Source organism: Lagopus leucura, unplaced genomic scaffold, assembly GCF_019238085.1.
Source record: "Lagopus leucura isolate 7727_CA_CO unplaced genomic scaffold, USGS_WTPT01 Super-Scaffold_100001, whole genome shotgun sequence".
NCBI lineage: Eukaryota > Metazoa > Chordata > Aves > Galliformes > Phasianidae > Lagopus > Lagopus leucura.
In genome coordinates this window covers 929,168-952,329 of record NW_024962262.1, presented here as the reverse complement: position 1 = coordinate 952,329, position 23,162 = coordinate 929,168, and the positions used below count along the sequence as shown (strand labels likewise).

Below are 23,162 nucleotides of genomic sequence, written 5' to 3'. Positions count from 1 at the left end.
CAAAAAAACAAAAAACCCACCTGGTACTAAAAATGAAAGAAAGTATTTTAAAATCAGATGTCTCTCCAAATGCATCAGAATGCAGCAGCAGAGTTAACTTCAGGCTGTAGAAATGACAGCAGAAACAAGATGAAGAGGACAGAGACAGTGGGAGAAAACAGCCTAAACCCAGATCAAGATGTGTGGCTGAATTGTACTACAATCTTCTTTCACAATTTTCCGCATTTTAACAACTTGACTTACTAAGATACTGAAAATGCCACAGGAAAAACATCAATCTCAGCTCTTCCCCAAAGCTCTAAAATTTTCAGTTTTGTTCTTCATGTTTCTTCCCTCTAATATTTAGCTTAAAGTAAGGTCATTATTCCATTCCCACCGTTTTTTAGCTTTCTCAATAGTTTACTATTAATTATCCACTAATTACACTAATGATTCAGAAGTCCTTCTACTCTCTCACATCGAAAAATAAACAAAGCCATTCAAGAGCTCAAGCTACCACAATTACCAAAGGGATTTTAAAAAATCCCAAACACATATTTCTGCATTGATTTTGCTGGCAAAAGATTTTGCTTTTTTCTTAAGAAACCTGAATGTTCTGTCAGCCACCACGTTATCAGCAAAGTGCCTGCTCAGGAGTTGGGTCCCAGTCTCCCTTGCAGGGAGCCCACTGTGCCCCATCCAAGAGGTAGCAATATGAACCAGTGATGTAAGAGCAACTGAACAATGCTGAGACATTCAAAGAACTGTGCTACAAGTAGGTTTTTCAACAAACTTTCCATTTAAGAAGAAAAATTTAGAAGAAAAATTAAAAACCATTGCCAGCTTGCAACTCTTTCAGCGTAGTTATGATTAATGTAGCTGCCATTAGGACATCTGCAAGAAGTACTTTAATTTATTCAAAAATTATTCAGGACATTTGGATGGCTGGAGGCTATAGCAGCACCTCCAACCACATTTGCATCAAGCCACTTGCTTTACAATTACTTTTTCCCCTGTATTTCAACAAAGCACTGTTTTGCAGACCTGATTGTTTTGCTTTGTTTTCAATTGGAGCTGTATTCAAACAGGCAAAGTCACAATAAATGAGGGAAAAAAATCCCTTCTGAGCATTCAAGTTCTCAATATCAAGAAGAAATCACCTACCAACATGCAAAATTAACCCAGAAATGAGATTAATCAATTTGGCTTTTCTTTTTTTCTGTTTGTATATATAATAGCAAAAGTAACAGATTAAACATCTTCTCTGAGTATGGTGACATGTAATCGAGATTACTGAATACAAAAAACATGACTGAAACAACTGGCTGCTTTCTATTCCAACTCGATACCAGCCAAGCAGTGAGCATTACATCTAGAGCTACAACATTCGCAATATTTGCAAGCAATACCATGTCAGAAATGCCACTATACTGATGGATGTTTGCAATGTATTTCAACTTAGACAATACTATGACACTTTATCTCTTGACATGTTTCAATTCTTTTTCATTTGCTATCCTCAGTATCATCTGATTCACTGAACCTCTTCCCACAACAACTGCCCTTAGGATAAGTTCAGCTAGTGAGAATTCCCCTTAAGACAGTAACCACTTCTGGAGATCAAAAGTAGAGAAGAACACTCAACACAACCGTGTGCTCCTTTAGCATTTTTTAATTTCAAAATAACAACTTTGACTGCAATTAAACTGTTTGAACACAAAATCTAAGACAGCACCAAAACTACAAGTAAAGCAGGAATAGGAGAGGGCTGTCTTGGTCACTGGATCCAGTATCTCACAATTGCAGCCAACTGCTCAATTTTTACTCAAATTCTGAAAGGACACTCTGCCTTTAACCACAGAGCAAGGCAAAAAAGAAATCTCTAATCCTAATGATCCAGAGGAAAATACATAAATAAATATTTTGGTGACCGGTTAAACCCTGAGCTCAAGAACGAAATGTAGCCATGAGGTGCATTCTCACAGTATAGCCGATCTTCAGCTGTCAGAGAGGGCAGAAAGATGTCACAAACAAAATTAACATAATTTACTATTATGTACTATTATTATATTAAATCTATGTAAAATGCATACAAACAACTTGCTTTTTGTTTAGTTCTAACTTGAACACCTGATCAGAGAAGCAAAACCAGTGAGAACATCTCATCATGATCCTTTCAAATGAAGTTTTCTGATACAACTCTAACTGCTTGAGCAGGGAAACATCCTTGGTAAGAACTGCATTAATTACTTTCTACCTAATATATCAACATTTTTTTCCAGTGACAGCCTTGCCAAGGCAAGATGGTGTTATCAGCAATGCACTGCTCCTGATCTTCTAGAAATCCTCTCTACTTTTTCAGGTAAATTCAAACAACATCTTGCATTATGGAGCTCCCATGCATCCTACATTTTGGAGAGGTCTCCAGAATGAACGTGTTGCTACCACTTACTGAATAAATGACATATTACCAATTACTGAACATATTACAGTCTCTCCTGGATTTAAAAATGCATTCCAAGTTTGCTCCTACTTCATCCAGTTCTCTCCACCACAACACAAATCAGCACAGTGGTTTTAGGTTTAAAAAAGGCAGTGAGCCATCAAAACCAATTTGAAATGTAAAATCAAGCTGTAGGTGTCCCTGCTCATTGCAGGGGATTTGGACCAGATGACCTTTAATGTTCACCTTCAACTCAAACCATGATTCTATGATCAAGTCTGAATGAGATGACACACACAAAGAACCAACACCTTAATCAGTCTAGCTCTATGCCAAGTGGCTTTTAAAAGCATCGAGATAGAACTATGAAAATAAGACTGCTATGTTTTTTAAATAACGAATCCTTGGAACAAAGAAGAAATCTCAGATATTTCCATTGATAGCCCTACTGCTAGGCACTTACCACGCTTTACATGCTGCTACAGAAAACTGGAAAAGCAATGCACCATCTTGCTGTGCTCCAGCTCCATGCAGTGTGTAAGCATGTGAACCATAGAGCTGCCATGCTCAGCCTCACTTGATGGCTGAGGTCTGAGCCTTCTGTTTCACACTGCCAAAGAAAATACTTCACTGCCAGTCACTGACCATCACTCAAGTCTTTGTAACACATAAAATGAAATGCTTGTATGATCATCACAACATATACTTTGTTTTGGTTTGTTGCTTTTTTTTTTTTTTTTTTTAAATTCCTTCCTTACATTTTCTTCTAAAAAGAATCTTCCCAGATAGCAGAGAAAATGGACTGACAAGTAAGCAAGCATTTGGAAAACCTGTTTCAGCTCCCTGCTCCAGCCCAGTCAACCAAAGTGCAAGAACACACGCAGTACCTTCCTCTGTTTTTGACCCACAGGAGTGGAACAGAAGTAAATCTTCATCACAGACTGCCATGAGGAAAAGGGCATTAACAGATCATGAAGCACTCAGTACTACAGTCAAAAGGTCTGCAGTACTTAAATAGGTTGATAAATTATTGTAAAGTATTTTAGCCTATCTAGGTGGGACACATACAAATAGCATTCCAGAATTCAGAGCTATAAAACAATTTAAAAATGCAATCTGCAAAGACTCATGCACCATTATTTCAAATGAGACTTACATTTGCCAGCATCAAGTGTTCTAGAAATACTTTATATTATGCTAAAAGCAGACTTGCTTCATTTAGCAGTTCCTTACAGTGGAAAAACTGTTTGAAGGCCTGTTCATTAAGTATGACTGGAATTATACAGGACATCCCCTGCTTCTCCAGCAAGTGAGATGGGTGTTGGTGGTACAGTCCAGAAAATAGTTTACCACCAACTAGTGTTGCAGTTTATCAGTTGACATCTTATCTTAGCTCAAAAATACACTTACAATGCATTTACTATTATAAAACCAGAAAAAAAAAAGTAGCTGTAATGGCTGATGGGCAAAGAGACCAAGTATGTCCTTTTCTGACACATTCAGCATTATACAGCCATCTAAAAGAGTGATATGCAAACACTGACTGAAAGAATTTCCAGTGAGAGGTGAAGGTTATGGGTGAATCAAGCTGCTGTTAAAAGTCAGGAAAAAAGTAAATGAAAAGATCCTGTGTGATGTTGTTTGATAATAAGACACAAATCAGAGTAACTAGCTCAATTATTTAAAACTGTTTTAATGTTATTTCACACCAGGATAGAGCCTGTGATCTCTAATCTTAAAAGTGAAGACACTGTCAAAGGATGGTATTACATAAAGACAACTTCAAAGATGCCGGGCATCTCACTACCAAAGGTAATTTTAGAGATCAGTATCAGAAGGACAATATAGAAATCCCACTCGAAATCGAGAGTGACAGCAGATCAAGCTAAAAAAACAATGCTGAGCTTGACAGTTTCAATTTCCTGCTGTGTGTTTGAAATCATTCACCTGTTTGTATTCTGGATATGGTATCAAACACCTTTCACACTGAAAAGATCTTCACTTTTTTGAGGTCATGCTGATAAACATTTAAAAAAAAAAAGGATAAAACTGCAGGACAACTCTGTTTACAACACAATTAACTTTCACCATGGCCAAATCATCTTTGTTCAAACATCACATGCAACTACAAAACATTTCACTTCTTTGGAATACTTCCAGGCTTCATCAAGTAGGAAAACTCCTGCAGCCACGACCCAGTCAGAAAGCAGTGTGCTCTTCCTCCCCACATCCTACTGGTCAGATTGCAGCCAGAAAACAGAATATGTGAAACCGAGAGACCACGAAAGCATTTTGGACACAAAAGAAAAATGTAATGTTTATAAGAACAGGTCATTTTTTAGGATTAACATTTTAACTGCAGTCTTAAAATGGGATAGCAAGTAGCAGCATGATCTGCATGACTCACTGCAACAGGTGTGAAGAAGGAACTAAAACCCACTTACAACAACCCATCCTGGCTAGAAAACTCACATGGCCTTTCTCTCAAAGTTGCCAAGCAGAATCTACCAACAGAGAGCAGCAATGGGGCTCGAATCTATCACTGTCACAGTCTGTAACAGTTAATTAGTAGGAGCCCAACAGGCATGCAGAACGTACCACTGATACCAGTGGTACAGCTGTGTCTTCTGTTCTTCCTATGCCATGAGCTCTCAGAGCCTCCCTGAACCCTCACAGGGACAACTCATTCTATTACATTATCCTATACGGGCATACAGACTTGCTCCAGAGCTGGCAGACAGCTTCCAGTCTGGAAAAGTCTCCATTACATTCTGACCATAACCAAACACTGAGTCAGCCATTACCTTTGTTCTCACTGTAAGAAAGCATATCTGAACAGAATAGTTCTCATACCTCCCATTTACATCAAAAATTAAAAATAAACAGAAACCACATATTTTATTACAGAAATCCATCCTTACATTTACAGATCTTATCATGAAGAAAGCCTGGAAGAACACAGAATGACAGAATCACCGAGGTTGGAAAAGACATCCAAGATCATACAGTCCAACCATCCACCTACCACCAATATTTCCCTACTAAACCACGTCCCTCAGTACATCTAAATGTTTACTGAACACCTCTAGGCTTGGTGATTCCATCACCTCCCTGGGCAGCCCATTTCAGCACCTGACCACACTTTTGGAGAAGAAATTTTTCCTGTTATCCAACTTGAACCTCCACTGGCACAACTTGAGGTCATTTCCTCCAGTCCTATTGCTAGTCAAATAGGAGAAGAGGCCAAACCCCACAATGGTCTCAGACCATCACCAGCAGCTCTGTGCATTAAGTCAATGGCTGCCTGTTGAGGCAGACCAGAGACGCGCATTACACAATGATTTGTACTAACATTCCTTTAACTATCAGTAACAACAGGTGCAGCGATGTCTTGTCAATCTTCTCATCTTCTAGTCAGTCAGAGGCCTGAAGTATTTTGATGCTACTGTGAGTGTTCTCAGCAACACAGGAAAATAAAGAAAAACATTTTTTTACGTATGCAGACTATATTATCTCTTTAATATTCATCTGTGTTTCCACTAAGAAGTCTTCCAGGAGTTTAATTCACTCTGTGTCTGACAGTCCAGTGCAATTAGCAATCTGTAAAACCATGAACTTTTTCAACCAAAGGTTCTTTTTGAAGACCATGCCCAATTAATTATACAGGGAATTGTCTTTCAAATGCTTACCAGAATAAACAATACAGGAGATGTTCTTTAGCACCTGGAGAATTTCATTTTTATGTACTTGTAATAAGGAATTATGTCACTCCTTTATAAGGAGAGTTGATTAACAGAACTTGTCTTTTAGCTGGTGGATCAATAGTCACCAATACAATCTGTGTAAATTTCTCAGTCTTTTCTATGTTTAGGTATTTTCTACATGGTTTTATGATAGTGTCACTACTAATCATAATAACGGAGATACTAGAAGCCATTTCAGAGTCAACTAGAGCACGGATTTGCAAAGATTCCTCACTGACGACCCATGACAGTGCTTTCATTCCACAGCAATCAAATCAGATGTCTCTCAGCAGAGCAATGGCTATCTAGTCTTTCCATGAATGAACACATTCACACAAGAAAGCCAATATGCTGCCAAGGACAACCTCAAGCTTATTCCTGACCTTTGTCCCTGTAGCAAATCCTTAAAAGATCAATTAAGTACAGGAACCAGCCTTCCTCTCCACAGCATGAATGAATTATGCAGTCACCAGCAAGGGAAAACCAGACAGAATTTCCCCCAAAATACATTTCCTAGAAAAGACTTTTTTGTGATGCAGGAATATGGTGTAAAAAGTCCGTTCTCTAGCAGTCAACTGTATCATATACTTGCACGCTTACGGTAAGTTAGTGAAAAAGCTTCAAGGTTCATAAATAATTTTTCTTCCTCAAGGCTCAAAGAGTGCACCTCCCTTCTCCAAGGACCAAACCCCAACACCTTGACCATATCAACCAACTTTAGAGACATGATGACTTTGGAGAAACTTTAATGAAGTTAAAAAGAAGCATGTTTTCTAACACACCTTCTTTCTCTTTTCTTCATGATATCCTTGAACTCTGACTGAGCTGCAGTATGACCCAATAAACAGAGAGGACCTAGCTGGTGGAATTCAGCATAAATTTGTTGTGGGTAAGATCACTCAGACAGCTTAGCAGCTTCTGATTTTACCTCTTCTAATTTTAGCTGTTTCTTTGCTTTACATTTGTCAACTGGGACCTTTACATAACTTTCGCATAATTTAACTGGGAAAAATAAAACTATTTAAAGGAAGAAGATAATGTATGTAGTAGTGTAGTGTTAAGACATGAGTTCTACAGGAACAAGCAGGTGGCACAGTCATTTTTTCAGTGCCAGATTTAGCTACTGCCTGCTATCTGCTCACCTCCTACTGACTGAAAACACCAAGGTCTAACTCTAGAAGTAGAGATATTGCAGAAAGGAACCAAATGACTGAGCGTGTTATTCAGGCAAGAGATGAAAAGGTAGGTGGAAAGAGATCTCTTGAGATCCCTAGGCCCCTTTCCCATGCAAATCGATCCAATCACCACCATTACTGAATTAGGACAGCTGAGGTTTTGGTACATCTGAGCCTGGAAAATCTCTAAGAGAGCTGTTCAGCTCCGCTGAGCAACCTGGTGGAGTTCAGCACTATTCTCTGTGTAAACAAGCTTTTCCTTGAATCCAATCTGAAATTGCCAAGTCACAGATTTTGACTGCTATCCCTTGTTACATCATCTACCTGACAGCAAGTTGTCTAAATCTGCTTTTTGTTTTTTTACAGCTTTTGTTGCTCAAACCAATTGATGCAGCCAAACTATAGAAAGTATTTCTGAATAAAGGTGATGTATGAGTGAGAAAGGAAAGATAGTTCAAGGGCTTGCCTCTGCACAAAGCAAAAACACAAAAACACAAAAACAGTTCACCTAATGCTACAGTGGCCCTTCAGACCTAGTCTATGATGGCAACTACACTGTGTATTTACAGAAAAGGTATGAAATAGGAACATTCTCACAAATGCATATTACATCTTTCCAGCTTCAGTGCCTCGTGGGTGCTGGTTAGGTGAAACAGCAGGAGTATTGAAGCAGCTACAAAGCACTGACACCTTCCTACACTTGTGTGTTCAACTCTTAAACAGAATCAGAATGGTTTGGGTTGGAAGGGACCTTTAAGACCATCTAGTTTCAAAATTCATCCTACTATATTCAGGGACACCTCCCTCTAGACCAGATTGCTCACAGCCCCAACCAGCCTGGCCTTGAATGCTTCCAGGGAGGGGGCATCCACAGTCTCTCTGGGCAACCTGTTCCAATATCTCACCACCATCACAGTAAACAATTTCTTCTTAACACAAGTACGCAAGCACTACACTCACAGATATGTGATCTGCTGAGGTATCAGGTGAAAGGAAATGAAAAAATGCTAATAACTTTTGACATCTTTGATAGCACATGAATTATCAAATAAAATGGACTGCTTGAGATTGCTATTTAACATCAGGCCTACAGATTCTTGAGTTTTCAGCTCAAATAGCTGCTAATGTAAATCATGTACATGTAAGTTGACTGTGACTATGCAAACACCTTCCTTTGTCCACCCACAATTCCTCTTGCTGAAAACTGCAAGGCTTTGTCAAATTGTCCTACATGAATGAAGATGGCAATATACTTGTATAATATAAGCCTAATCCAATTACATGCTGCTGAATTGAATTTTGAAATCAATTCATGTTTATGAACGTCCATTCGAAAAAGTTATTTTTGATATACTGAAATACTGTACCTCATAAACAGTAACCTGAAGATCACACATTTATGGTGTACTTCATAAAACTGCTATGTTGCTATCCACATAACCACGTACAGAAAATCATGTAGCAATTAGAAGGATTAAAAATGCTCTTTTGGCATTACACTGAGAATCTTCTCCTCAGTGGCGAATCAGTGGCAGCTGTCTGCTTGGCCTAACTGCCTACAAGGCAGGTATAACCATATGGAAGTATTTTCCATAAACAGGCTGAAGATCAGTATCAGTGCACCACCACAGTTGCTACCAAAGCATAGCAAACCATTTTTGAAGATACGGGACTTGCTTCTCCTCTCACGTCACAGACAGAAAGGCATCTGGTCAACTCACATCAGTTTAAAGGATTCGTTGCCTACATTCAGTATCAACTGCCACACAAGTAATGGTTAGAAAGTTCTGCAAAAGAGAAGACCAGAAGCAGCACAAAGCCCTCTAATGACAAGGTCCCAGTCCCAGCTGTTGCTCCCAGCCTCAAACAATGCAAGAACAAAAATCTCACAGATGATTGTGGATACCACTCAATTCTCAGATTGTAATTGAGAAAATCTGACAAGAGAAGAAAAGAGGAAATGAGACTGCAGGCAAATGCCAGCAAGGCAGGCTGCGACCTATGAAACAGAAATCACTACCAATGACTGCATGTGTAAGTGGTTACCACAAAACAAACCTATTTCTAGATCTTAGGGAATTTCAGGCACCATTTCTGGACCTGTTTCTATAACATCCATTCTGAGCTGCAGGGGATCAGCACAGCACAGTTTCTGAGTCTCCATGGATTTGTACCTGCCACAGAAACTTTCTAAAACCAGTATGTGTCATGTAACTCCATGCCAGCAGTTCTAATAAGAAAAAATAGTAATAGATAAATAAAAGATCTAATAAAAGATAATTTATGCATCACTACTGCCCATCCAAAGGAGAACTCCCATTTCCTGGATCCAGCTCTCTTCCCCACAGAAACGTTAGTAAAGAACAAAACCTGAGTCTTCTGTGAAATAAGTCAAATGGCTGTGCTGACTCAACAGGGTCTCCTAAGGGTATGCAAAAATCAAGAACTCAATAGATGTTAGAAAGAAAGCTAGCTGTTAGCAGCAGTCCAGCTCATAGAATCACAGAATCACAAGGTTGGAAACGACCTGCATGATCATCCAGTCCAACCACCCTCCCATTCCTATCAGTGCCACAAGCTACTAAACCATCTCTCGTAGCTCCTCATCCAGGCGCCTCTTGAACACTGCCAGGGACGGCGACTCCACCACCTCCCTGGGCAGCCATTCCAGTGCCTGACCACCCTCTGAGAGAAAAAGTTTCTCCTAATATCCAACCTAAACCTCCTCTGGTATAACTTCTGGCCATTTCCTCGGGTCCTACTATTTGCCTGGGATAAGAGGCCAGACCCTTTTGCACCACAACCTCCCTTCAGGAAGTTGTAGAGTGCAATGAGGTCTCCCCTGAGCCTCCTCTTCTCCAGACTGAACAATCCCAGCTCCTTCAGCTGCTCCTCATAAGACTTGTGCTCCAGACCCCTCACCAGTTTCACTGCCCTTCTCTGGATATGCTCCAGGGCCTCAATGTCTTTCTTGTAGTGAGGGGCCCAAAACTGAACACAGTACTCAAGGTGCGGCCTCACCAGTGCTGAGTACAGGGGGATGATCACCTCCCTGCTCCTGCTGGCCACACTATTTCTAATGCAGGCCAGGATGCCGTTGGCCCTCTTGGCCACTTGGGCACACTGTCGGCTCATGTTCAGCCGAGCATCAACCAACACTCCCAGGTCCCTTTCCTCTTCACAATCATCCAACCACTCATCCCCAAGCCTGTAACGCTGCCTGGGGTTGTTGTGGCCAAAGTGCAGAACCCGACACTTGGCCTTGTTGAACCTCATCCCATTCACCTCAGCCCAGCGATCCAGCTTACCTAGATCCCTCTGCAGGGCCTCCCTGCCCTCAGGCAGATCGACACAACCTCCCAACTTGGTGTCATCTGCAAACTTACTCAGGGTACACTCAATCCCTTCATCTAAGTCATCAATGAAGATATTAAACAGGATGGGCCCCAGTACCGACCCCTGGGGGACACCACTTGTAACAGGTCTCCAGCTGGACTTCACTCCATTGACCACCACCCGTTGAGCACGGCCCTCCAGCCAGTTCCTTATCCAACGGAGGGTAAGGAACTGGCTGGAGGGCAGATGATATATATGGACACACTGTTTGTCACAAGGTTTTTAATCCATTCATCTAATGGATGGCATTCTCACTGTGAGCAAATGAAAATACTAAACTCCTGAAAAAAATGCAGTCTCCAGTCAGTACACACTAAGCAAGCTCTGAGCTAAAGATGTGACTCAGCACGAAGGATGAGGAGGAAAAGAATCATTGAATCATCTCTTATAATCTGCATCACTGGATTTATACAGAAAGGGACAAGCACTGCCAACTTTCATTCTGGCTTTTCTTAATTTAAGAGTGATTAGCTCTGAACTCTCACTGATGCTCTTTTAGCAAAAGGTTTCTTGCCAGAACACAAATATGTGCAAAGAGCAAGAGAGACACAGCCTCTTTCAGCTTTTCCTGGAAGAAAGGACTGGTGGCCCTGCAAAACCCAACAGTACCAAATGGTTCAACCCAACGGAATGCAGCCAGAATGCATTTCCTTGAAGTATGAGACGCTACATAAAGAAAGAAAAAGGAAAGGAGAAAAATAGAATGAACATCACCCTTTCCCTAAAAATACTAAGCACATTTATGAAGATTGCTCCCAGATGATACTATTGTCTTTCTTCCTGCTGCTCCTCCTTTGTTTGTGCTCCCAGTTTCCACAACACAGAAAGTAACCTAGCAGAGGTAGCAGCAGATGGAATGTAGCTCCTCCTTTTGAAACAGGAAAAGAGATGAAGAAACAGCAAAAGATAAGGGTCCTGGAAACACAAAAATCAAGAAGTGGGGAAAAAAAAACAAGAGAAAGGAAATATTAAATGGAGGAAAGAGAGAAGATTAAAATTATGATTTGCCACAAGGAAAAGAAACTGCAAAGGAGATCTGGAGTCAACCAACAAAGACGTCAGGAGTCCTAACGGACTCCTCCAAAAAGAAGGCTGTGTGGGACTTACTATGATCTCCAGAAAAAGAATAACCCAAGTTGGCAGAGATCCACAAGAACCATCTAGCCCTGCAGGGGCCCAGCCAAAAGTCAACCCCTATGTCTGAGAGTACTGTCCAGATGCCTTTGAACTCCGGCAGCTCGGGGCTGTGATCACTGCCGTGGGGAGACTACTCCAGTGGCCAGCCACCCTCTTGGTGAAGAGCCTTTTAATAACAGCATGATTTATGAATGCAGCTGATAAAGGAACAAACAGCTACAGCAAATACTACACCCTGTTTTAAAGCACTGAATATTGCACTACCACAGATTTAGTATCTCTAAGAAAAGAAGAATCTGACAAAACACAAATCTTTAAAAATGGTCTGAAAAAAATACATTGAGAGAGTCATTACAAGCTTTTTTCCTTTTCTTTTAACGCTCATGTAAAATTCAGCATAAAGCAGCTGGAATCTCAGTGACTACACGACCCTGGAGTATTCTGAAAACAGTCATCATAAGAATTTTAAAACACTGGCAACTGCAGTCTTATCAGTCAGAATGCAGATAATGGTTTTCTGATTGCAAGAATCAATTTTCATCACTAGTAGCAATTACGACTGCTGAGAGTAGCTATAGCTGACTACGTACAATGCTGCAAGCAACACGAACCGAGAATATAAACAGGGGTGATGCCGAGAAAGAAGAGTTGCTTAATTTAAAATTATGCTTCCTTACTGCATGAGGATGTCAGCATAATCCAAACACATCTGATTACCCCAGCTCATCAGCCAATTAACTCATATTTAAGAAGTTTGTACCTGGGATAAGCAGCAAAACTGAATCCCAACATTTAAAACCTATGCTTTAAAAATATATATATATATTCAAACACATAGGGAAATCTGGGAAGTGACTCAGATTAATACCAGATGCAAAATAAAGGTCTGAACAGTTCTGATCCAGCTTATTTATGAAATTCAACCATCTGCATAATACTTATCGAGCCACAACTGAGGCACCTGTATACATGTGCTGTTCACAACAGAATATATTCTCACTAGATGGCATTCCTCTCTGAAAAAGACTTACAAATACAAAAGAGTTTCACAAATAAAAGCTTGGTGAGAAGCCTTAGATCACTAGACCTACGCTGTTTGGAGTTACCCATGTCTTCTGGACTGAGAGTAGACATAGAGAATTTGGTCTCCAAAATACCAGTTCCTGGCTATTTGACTGTACTATGTTGGTTAAGGCACCAAGGATGGTGCAGAGACACAAAGAAGAATAGCAACCAGTTGATCTGTTGCTGAAAACATGCACAGAATATAGCAGATGCTAGAAAAGCTTAAAATCTGTGCCTTATGGGGGAGAATTCAAATACTGGTTACCAGACACAAACTGGTGTGATTTCTTCTTATTCCTTGGAAAGATCAAGGCAGGAATAAAGTGACCATTTGTGTTCTGCTCAAGCTGAGACTGCTGAGGATGTGTCTAATGAGTCTGAATGAAACTGAACTATACATTTTGGAAGCCAAGAAGAGAAGATGGCATTAATTTACATTGCAAATGACATCCAAGTGGCTAGTTTCTCTTAGACTGTACACTTGTCACCTTAGCAAGACAGCATTCTGAAAAATTAAAGGCTTACATACTGATGAACTGAGATCACAGCACCTTACACAATTTCCTTGTAAAGTTCTTTAATCAAAGGGGAGGAATAAAGAGATACAGAAGAGAAATACAGAAAGTCCCAGTCTACTCTTCTTCCCCGTATTTAAGTTTACAGAACATGGTGCTGTGCAGTTAGCATGAAAAATCTAATCAGTGATGAAATGGAAATACAAAGCTCGGGTGGGAATGTTTTTGCCTCTTAATCTGTGTGTTTGCACTCTGCAATACACAAGTTCTTGTCTCATTTCTTACATTTTTACTGTTTTTCTAGATACACCTATTGAGTCGAATACATTGCCTAGATTTATGAAATGTGTATTCAAATGGAAAAATGTATATCACTTAAGCTGCTGGGATTCAATCTTTAGCCTCAGGAAGGCATCTGCACAAGATGAATAGAGCTCTCATCACTCTGTCTGTGCTCCAACATACTACCTCATGCAGGGAAGAAGATGACGGGGGAATCCTGCTCCTGACATCCATGGGCCCAAGAAGGGAAGGAAGAAGAGGGAGTGGAATGATAAATATTTCCTTTATGCAAAGCAGAAAGAAACTCAAAACAGTGACTCAAGTAATTACTCAGTTATTTGCTGATCCTAATTCAAGAGCGTAGATGGAATGCTGCCAAAGCTCTCTTTAATTCTAAAGCTACCAAGAGTTAAATTTAACTATGCAATCCTAGTAAACCAGAAGAAAACCCACAGGATTCAAAAGAAAGAGAGAAATGCATATGTGTTAGAACACATTTATTTCAATTCACAATCCTGCAATTTCAATAGCCCGAGCTATACTTCATTTTTTTCCAATGCCAAAATATTGTTGTTCTGAAATAAACAAAAATGTTCAGTCTTCAACATGTTGAAGATTCTGAAGCTCAGCAGTCAACATAAGTCCAGGATAGTTCCAAGGATCCTATTTCAATTATATTAAACACAAATGGATAAATTCAGAAATAAAAAGTTCCTCAAAGAATAATCAATTAAACAGTGTAAACTCAAAGCTTTAGTACTGGAGAAATTTCTTTAGTATTACTTTTTACTATAGATATTAAAGGAAGTAACTTACAGTGAAATAAGACACTAACTTTTGTATTCCCTATCACTGCAGATCCAAGAGACACATCTCCTGTTCCTTTATACTCACAAATTCAAACTGACATGTTGCATCATCTCCAGAACCATAACCCCACCCCAACTCTAAATAAATAAGCAAATAATAAGAAGCTTAAAGAAAAAAACATTTCCTCTGTTTACCATAAATCAGAAAGCAAACACAAAAGAAAGCACAGGGTACAGGTATGTCAGACACTGAAATGAAAACACGTTTGTTTTAGTACATTGTGCATCTACCTTCCTTCAGCAGACCTTCAAGGATGAGAGGACACAATCCCCCTAATCTTTGCTTTTCCCTAAACTATGAGGAAATCTCTTCAGTAACCATTAAATCATCAGTTAACTGGGTGCAGAGCAGCAGGCTGTCACTACATACCATTTTGTGAATATCATACTAAATTCAATTGCTATGGATACGTCCAATTATTATAAATGGTCACTTATGAACCTATTTAAAATTCTCCATGTGCTGATGGCTGTAATGAAAAGCTTCACGGCAGTGTGCAGAATTGGCAAATCAATCCATAAGAATCCTTCCTTGTTATATGTTCAGAGCTACAGCGCAGAAATTTTAATTTAATCATAGATATTTTTAATTGCAGAAAAAGCATGGCTTATTACAGCTTTACTTAAAGCAATTTAAGTGCCATATTAAGTGGAATCATTAGCATGCTATTTTTAATAAACAAAGCACAGATAAAGTTTTCTTACAGGCATACAATAGCCATTTTCAAATCCTAACTTAAATAGTGTAGAATATGTTGATTTTAAAAATGTCTCAGAGCACAGACAGTTCTTTATCAATAAGTCATTTCTTTTTAACAACTTCAACCTGAAATTGGGATTCTGTTTAAGAAAGTTTAGAATTACTAAACCAGTAATTAAAATGTTCATATTCAAATTGCTCTGCTAATTCACAAAGCTTGTCAAGAAAATTCAAAACAACACAAACACAAAATTATAATAATCAGAGCTACTTACAGTTTCTTGGATATGCAAAAAGAACATGAGAGTTAACAGGGAACACTGAGGTTAATTAAACTGTTTTAAGAATGACTTATTAAAAGGGATTTAATTCTCAGGGTCATTTCAGTTGCAAACTCTCCACATAAGTGATGCTGGAAGATTTTATAGCTGAACCAACCAAGTCCTCTGGAGCTACTGAACAGCAGTGATAAGACACAGACTGTCCTGAAGCTCTGCTGGGACATGATAATCCTCTCCTGAGGTATTCTATGAGTAAAATAAAGTTCACAGTATCTCAACGTAGAATCATATAGAATCATAGAATGGCCTGGGTTGAAAAGGACCACAATGATCATCGAGTTTCAACCCCCTGCTGTGTGCAGGGTCACCAACCACCAGACCAGGCTGCCCAGAGCCACATCCAGCCTGGCCTTGAATGCCTCCAGGGATGGGGCATCCACAGCCTCCTTGGGCAGCCTGTTCCAGTGTGTCACCACCCTCCATGTGAAAAACTTCCTCCTCCTAGTATCTAACTTAACCTCCTCTGTCTCAATTTAAAACCATTCCCCCTTGTCCTATCACTGTCCACCCTCATAAACAGCTGTTCCCCCTCCTGTTTATGTGCTCCCTTCGAGTACTGGATCCCCAGACCACAACAGCATTGTACCCAGAAACCCTGCTCCAATTTCAGAAATCTCAGGGAGCTAAAGCAATGAACAGTCAGTCCATGGGAGGCAATTAATGCACCTGTACCGTTAACCAGTGACTCACAGAGATGCAGGATGTCCCACAAGACTTTTTCAATACCAATAAACCCATCAAAGGAATTTGGGAAACTATTCAAAAGGAGCATGAACCAAATGCCCATACATCTCTTTCCACACTGAAACAACCAGAGCAAATCTGAGTCTACAACCTAAAGAATGTAGCTGCAGGCTAGATTTTCAAGGAAAAAGAAAATCAAGGCAAAAGCACAGCTGAGAGTTAACAGAAGTCATTTCCAGTAGCTGCAGGAACGATATACAGTGGATGCAGAATTTTCATCATATCTTGATTATATTTTTCCAAATGGGTTACTGACAATAGGTTCTCAAGAGATCCAATTCTATCCCTTTGCTACCTGGCACAAAGATTTCTTGAGCTACGTTCAGCCAGTTTATCACGAATCCCTTGGAGTATACTCAGGAGGAAAAGACAACAGGGTGTTACAGCACGTTTCTGGTTAAATCTCAACAGAGCATGGCATAAGGAGCAGAAAACAGAATGCTGCACTAAGGATTGCATCTCGCAGTGATGCGATACACACAGACATCCATGTCTGAATTTGTCACAGCTTTATCTTTCAAGTATGTGCCTCCTGCTCACTCAGGTGTGTTTTATAGATGCGCTCACACACATCCCTTCAATCTTGAGAACCAAGATTCCTAACTCCACTGTGACTCCATGAAAATTTTGAACTACAAAAAATACATGAAGATGTATTTAATAAAATATATAAAATCTGATATATGAATACTAACTCTTGGGGGAGTAGCAAAACATGTTGGAGGAAGAGCAGAGGAAAAAGACAAGACATGAGAAAAGTTAAAGCATAATTACTCTGATGTTGCTGCTGATCCTTCAATGCCCTGAAGTCACTCAGAAAGAAATAATTCATATAAAAAAGTGTCTCTGAACTCTGAGTACCTAGATCTTATTATATACTCAAAAAGACACCAGTTTTCCTGCCTAATAACAATCCCCATCCTCAACTGTATTACAATTATTTGACCCCCTCAATCTGTTCAGAAAGAGGAAAACCCTCCCAGTATGGAGTGCACGCTCTGGGTAGATTTCTCTCGGTTTTAATCAGCCAACATTTTCCTTACAAATCTTGAGGTAATCAGCTTCTGGTATTCCAGACAGTTGCTTTTCAGTCAGGTGACAATCTCAAAATAAGCAATTTGCACAATGCACAGAGTAAATTCTTCAAACATCAAGTGCTTGGGGAGACTCCTCTCAGAGTGACCGGATGCTAATAAGTTCAAGACAACAGATAGAGGAAGGCAGCTAAGTTGTGTAGCTTTACTTTAACATCTTGTACACAAATGCTTTCCCTTTTTTAACTTCTTCAAGATTGCTAATGGCTAAAATGATTCACTCAACTGTAATGACTAAGCTTTACCTCCTGGCACAGCTAGCAGATGCTGTCCTAGCTCTTTCTAGCAGATGCTAATGCCCTCTTTTGGGGGGGAGAGGGCTAGTTATCATATTTTGCATCATGTTGGGTGTTGCTGGCTGACGATCACAAAGAACATCAGTGAAGGAGCTGGAAACACCATATTATCCTGAGACTCCCCATCTACTCCCTGCCCTGCATCCCACAGATGCACTCAGCTGCATCTGGAAAATGCCTTTCCTTCAAAAATATATTTCTTAAAAGCAATAATTATGAAGTGAGGAAGTTATCTTAACATATCAATAGCACTCTGAGGCATTCAAACAGCAATACAGTAAACTCAGTGAGAACTATAGTCATGTTTAGCTTCAATGCAGCCAACAGCTGCTTGCAGAGAAAGAGCTTTTAAATGTCAGGGGAAGCCTAGAAGTGAAGGGTACTTCTGGGCCCATGAGTGCCAGCCACACGGAGCTGCTCTGTCACTTCATAGGGGATTAATTTTAAACTAAAAGAAGGGAGATGCAGATTACATGTTAGGAAGAAATTCCTTACTCAGGAGGTGGTGAGGCACTAGCACAGGCTGCCGGAGAGCAGTGGGTGCCCCATCCCCAGTGGAGCTCAAGGCCAGGTTGGAGGGAGCCCTGGGCACTCTCAGCTGGTGGGAGGCAACCAGCCCACAGCATGGGGTTGGAACTGGGTGATCTTTAAGGTCTAACACAAGCCATCCAGTGATTCACTTCTGTCCTTTGCTGCTGGGGCTGCATCAAATTCTCATCAAATTCTCCTAACCAACAGTGAAAAAACCCAACCTAAGACTCCAGTTTCTCTTTAATAAAAGAAGAGAGCTCTTTTGTCTGATTTCACATCCTTTTACACTCAAATTCAATTAATGGTAATAAATTCCAAGAAATACTTTCTCCAAAACATCCTTTAAGAGCCCTCACTTCTTACTTAGTTAATTTATTGTGTGAGGATTTATCCAAGGTGGAGTCAAATAACACTGCAAGTAACTACACATCTAACTGCATGTTCCAGTACACTCAGTAGAGTATGCTAGAATTTGGTTATTAAATCCCATTTGCAGAGCCTATCCCTCATGCCTCAAAGGCTGAGTAAAAAGTTCCCTGCAATTGCTGTGGGCTCCTGTGACATCAGGAGAAATAGATTCCAATTTCATTCTAGAAAAAAAGCCAGAAATGCCCAGTCATAAAAACAGGACAAGAAACAGCAGGACAACAGGGCAGGAATCACACCAAACAAGAGAAGCAAAAGTCATAACTGATGAACTATTAGTTAATGTTTAGAGTGGAAAAGTAAAAAGGAGTTTTGGTCAGAGCCAGTAGCTGGATACTACTGAAAGATGATAAATAAGACTCCATAACCCAAAGAATTTATCTTATGAGAGAAGCAGTTAAAGCAAACAGAAATAAAGTGGGTAGAAGTGGAACAACAGATTATGACCCCAGCTGCTTTGATGTGACTGGCTGTTCTGAGCTGTTGATCTAATCCCTTTCTCCAGCTGTTGAACTGCATTAATATGTAGCTAAAAATACCTTCGCTGCTTTTTGGTTCTCCATATTGCTTTCTCTTTTGAGAAAATGCTATTAATTGTTAAAGAATTGTGTCTGGCAGAGTAAGTGGGTCACAAGCCATATAGTGAAAATGTGAAAGTTTTTGAACTCCTGACTTAGGCAATATACATTTGCTAAACTCATTTCTGTTTCAATAGTTTCTCTCTTTTACTATTTCCCTTTTTTTTTTTCCTCTGGATGTCTCATAGGAGCTGCTTGAGTCATATCCTACACAGACTATGGAGAGCTTCAGCTACTGCAGCTTCATCTGTAAGCTTCTGTAAAGCAGGGAGTGTTGTTAATTAATTCCTCAGACACCCAGTAGCCTGAAACTGCCACCTTTATCTAACACCTGCTGCTCCCCTGTACATCCACAACTGAGATGCCTAACTCCAGGCTGTCACAGCTGCTCCCAATGGAAACATCTTCCCTTCAGATGAGTCCCACAGAAAGTGACAGGATTCGACTGCACAGAGTTCTGGCAAAAGTAGCCTCTGAACAAAACAAAAAGGCCAGCAGTTTTCACAGAGGATGACGTGAAGCTTCAGAGCTTTGCCTCCTCTTGCACAGACCAAGCTCAGCACTTGAGAGGTAAAAAGAAGTCCAAGCAACAACAGGCTTACACTGCTGGTACTCTCACAGCAAGTCTGCCAGGCTGCATCCAGCATGCCAGGGTTGCATAGAGGAGAGGAAAGTGTGCATCAAAACATGTTTTCATCTTATCCAATCTGTATTTAAACCATCCTGTACACATGTGCACACCCACAGAGCACACACAGACCACTCTTCATTTCCTATCATTAAGGAGAGATTCATTTGACTGGCAAAGAATTTGGACAGGGGAAGCACATCAGTAAGCACAGCCCTCTGAGAAGAATGGCCTTATTTCTCCAGCTGCTGAGTAATATGACACGGGGATTTTTTATACCTCAAGAAAAAGTGAAATGAACACACAGCCAAACATTTACAAGTGTGATACAGTCTGATCCGATCAGTGTTTTCTCACTATATTCAGATGTCTGTTAATCATTCATTCCATAATTTTTCTACCACGCTTGCTCAATACATTAAAACTATGCCACTCTAAACATTCACATGTTAATTTCACATAGAAAACTTCTGCTGCTTCACTGAGAGGTCACAACATCAGTGGCTCTCACAGCTTGCCATCTCTGAAGACAGAATTAATCCTACAACTAGGCCTTCCATCCTAAACTGTGCTTACTTCAGAACTACAGTATGAAGTGTCTTCCTATACTCCTATCTCCCAACACCTGGTCATCATTGAAAACACAGAACATCATCCACTTTCTCAAGGGAGTAAGATTTCTGCTAACTGCCAAGAATGAATAGGAACACATGTAGCATAGGAAACAGGAGATGCAGTATGAGAAATACCATGTATATTCCTCAGCCCATATTCTTTCCAGCTAAATGAAATCTCAGTTCATCACAGAACACACAACATGAAAAACTAGAAAAGCCATGAGGAAATTAATAATACACGTATATGAATAAGGATAGGAAAGGGTTGGGGCCTAACAAAAGGCAGGAATAAACTTCAGTGTAAACACCTGTAGCTTAAAGAAAGAGGTTCAGCAGAAACAAGTCTAAACGTGATTTCACCAAAAACCTTACTGCCTTCAGTACTGCAGCAGGTTATCAATATGTTCAGGTATTTAGAGGGGAAAAAAATGGCATCAGCACTGCAGCTGAAATGGCAGCTCACTTGACGTACAGAATAAAGAAACTGCAATTTCAAAAAGCCTCCATGTTATTAATAGATACACACACATACAAACTTCCTAACCCCACTCAGCATCTTCTCATAATGTCATTATAACCACATCGCAGTAGGTGAATGACAAAAGATAAGCAAGGAGAAAAAGCCTGTAAGGAGTCATTGACCAAATCATCGCTTATTAAAGAAAGAAATGCAGTAATCAAACAACAGTTTGAAAAGCACAAGCATTAGCTTGATCATAACCAAACACAAATCCTTACCCGTGCATTCTTGTTCCTGGCTTCTCTCCTCGCTGCTTTCTCTTTCAGCCTTTTCTCCTAAAACAAATAAGAAAATCCACAGTTTGAAACAAAATTTCCAGCCTGTTTTTTTTTCTAGTAACTTAAGATTTTATTGGAAACGCCGAGATATTTTTAGTGCACACAGATTATAATGGTGGAATCTATTCTAAACATTATTGATGAAAAATTATATACAAAAAGATCTGCTTGAGATATTATTTCTTATTCTTGCTCTTAAATGATATCAAAATGATTCAAATTCACTGAAACTCACTACTCTTGAAGGAAATACACAGTTAAGTATTTTGATGAAGTTAGTACTTGTCTAAAACAGGTCAGATAAAAACTGCACCAAAAGGTAAGTTTTCTAATTTCTCACTGCTTTAACATGGAACTCAATCTATTTAACGAGCAAAAATAATAATTTTCCCTACTTCAGAATTGCTGAAGACTGAAAGCTATAACATATTCTCAATAGCTTTCTTATCTCCATTATTAAGTAAATGTTACTTTTTGTTACTGAATGTTACTGAAGAATTTTTGTTAGTAACTGCATCAATTCAGGAGCCATAACAACATCAAGCTGCCTCCACCAAAGGCAAATGAGTAAAAAGCAATGATAAAACTCATTCAAAGCTGCCAGCCAGATTTCTAACATCCCGAAGCAGCCAAAATATTTAACATAACTGACATTAATCACCCTCTTTCTCTCTTCTTTTTGTTACTGGGATTTGTTTATTTTTAAACCAACTGAAACGTTATTTTATTTGCTGTCAGGTCTTTGTAATTTAACATCCTTTCAATTATCGATTTCATGAGGTAAGGACAGAAATTCAAGTAAGGGCACTTACACCAGCTAGTAAAGGACACCATTCCCTATTTTCCATTTGTCTTATAGAATCATTGAGGTTGAGAAAGACCACTTAGTCCAAAATCAACCCACCCCACCACGCTCTCTAACCACATCCCTCAGTGTTACTTTCACATACTTCTTCAACACCTCCAGGGATGGTGACTCCACCACCTCCCAGGGCAGTCTGCTCCAATTCCTCACCACTCTTTCTGAGAAGAAACATTTCCCTATATCCAACTCGAACCACCCTTGGCACAGCACGAGGCCATAAACTCTCATCTTAGCAACGTCAACAAAATTGGTTACTCAACCTTTTTTACACAAGCATAAAAAAGCTTATGTGATGCATCTGTCTTTGTTCCTTTGAGCAACATAAGCCGTCCCTAGCACCAGCATGTAAGTCCACATAAACAGGACACCCCTTTAATATCAGCTCTGGGTCAACACGTTGGCACAGAAAAGGCTGAAAACCATGTTACAGCATGAAGACACATTTCAGATCGCTCTTGGATATGATGAGAAAACTCCAGCAGTTCTGGTGCTTTATCATCGCAATTAAAGAGCAGACACCATAAAATTAATGAGTAAGGTGGTCTGGTCAGGAGCACAGATGCCACTGTCACTGCTAGCTGAGCACACCCATATTGAAGCTACAACTGCCCAGAGACCATGCATGGTAAAGGACACTGATGCAGAGCACTCAGCTCTCTCTGGCCTGTGTTTCTTTTGGTCAGCACTCATCCTCTTCTCCTGTGCTTTAATGCTGCACTATTAGTTCTCAAGAGACCTTCCCTTTGGTGCTCTTGATGCTCTGGCATGTAACTCTACTGCAGTACTTCTGCTGAAGATGGACAAAGGCTTACTCTGCCATATAACACCAGTGCCAAGTCAGTTTCAATTTTCCAACACTATCACTAGTTTTACCAAAGCATACAGGAAGGTACTTCCCAAAGCTGCTTGGGAAAGTAGTATGGTACACGTGTGGTGCTGA

General features: G+C 39.9%; 1 protein-coding gene across 1 annotated transcript in view; it reads right to left on the bottom strand.

The window, feature by feature from the left end:
- Nucleotides 1–23,162, bottom strand: part of DDX10 (DEAD-box helicase 10) — a 167,694-nt gene that overhangs the window by 33,513 nt on the left and 111,019 nt on the right. The window contains exon 16 of the mRNA XM_042868170.1: nucleotides 21,298–21,354. Coding sequence (XP_042724104.1) covers nucleotides 21,298–21,354 — 57 coding nt within the window. The remainder of the gene's footprint in view (nucleotides 1–21,297; nucleotides 21,355–23,162) is intronic.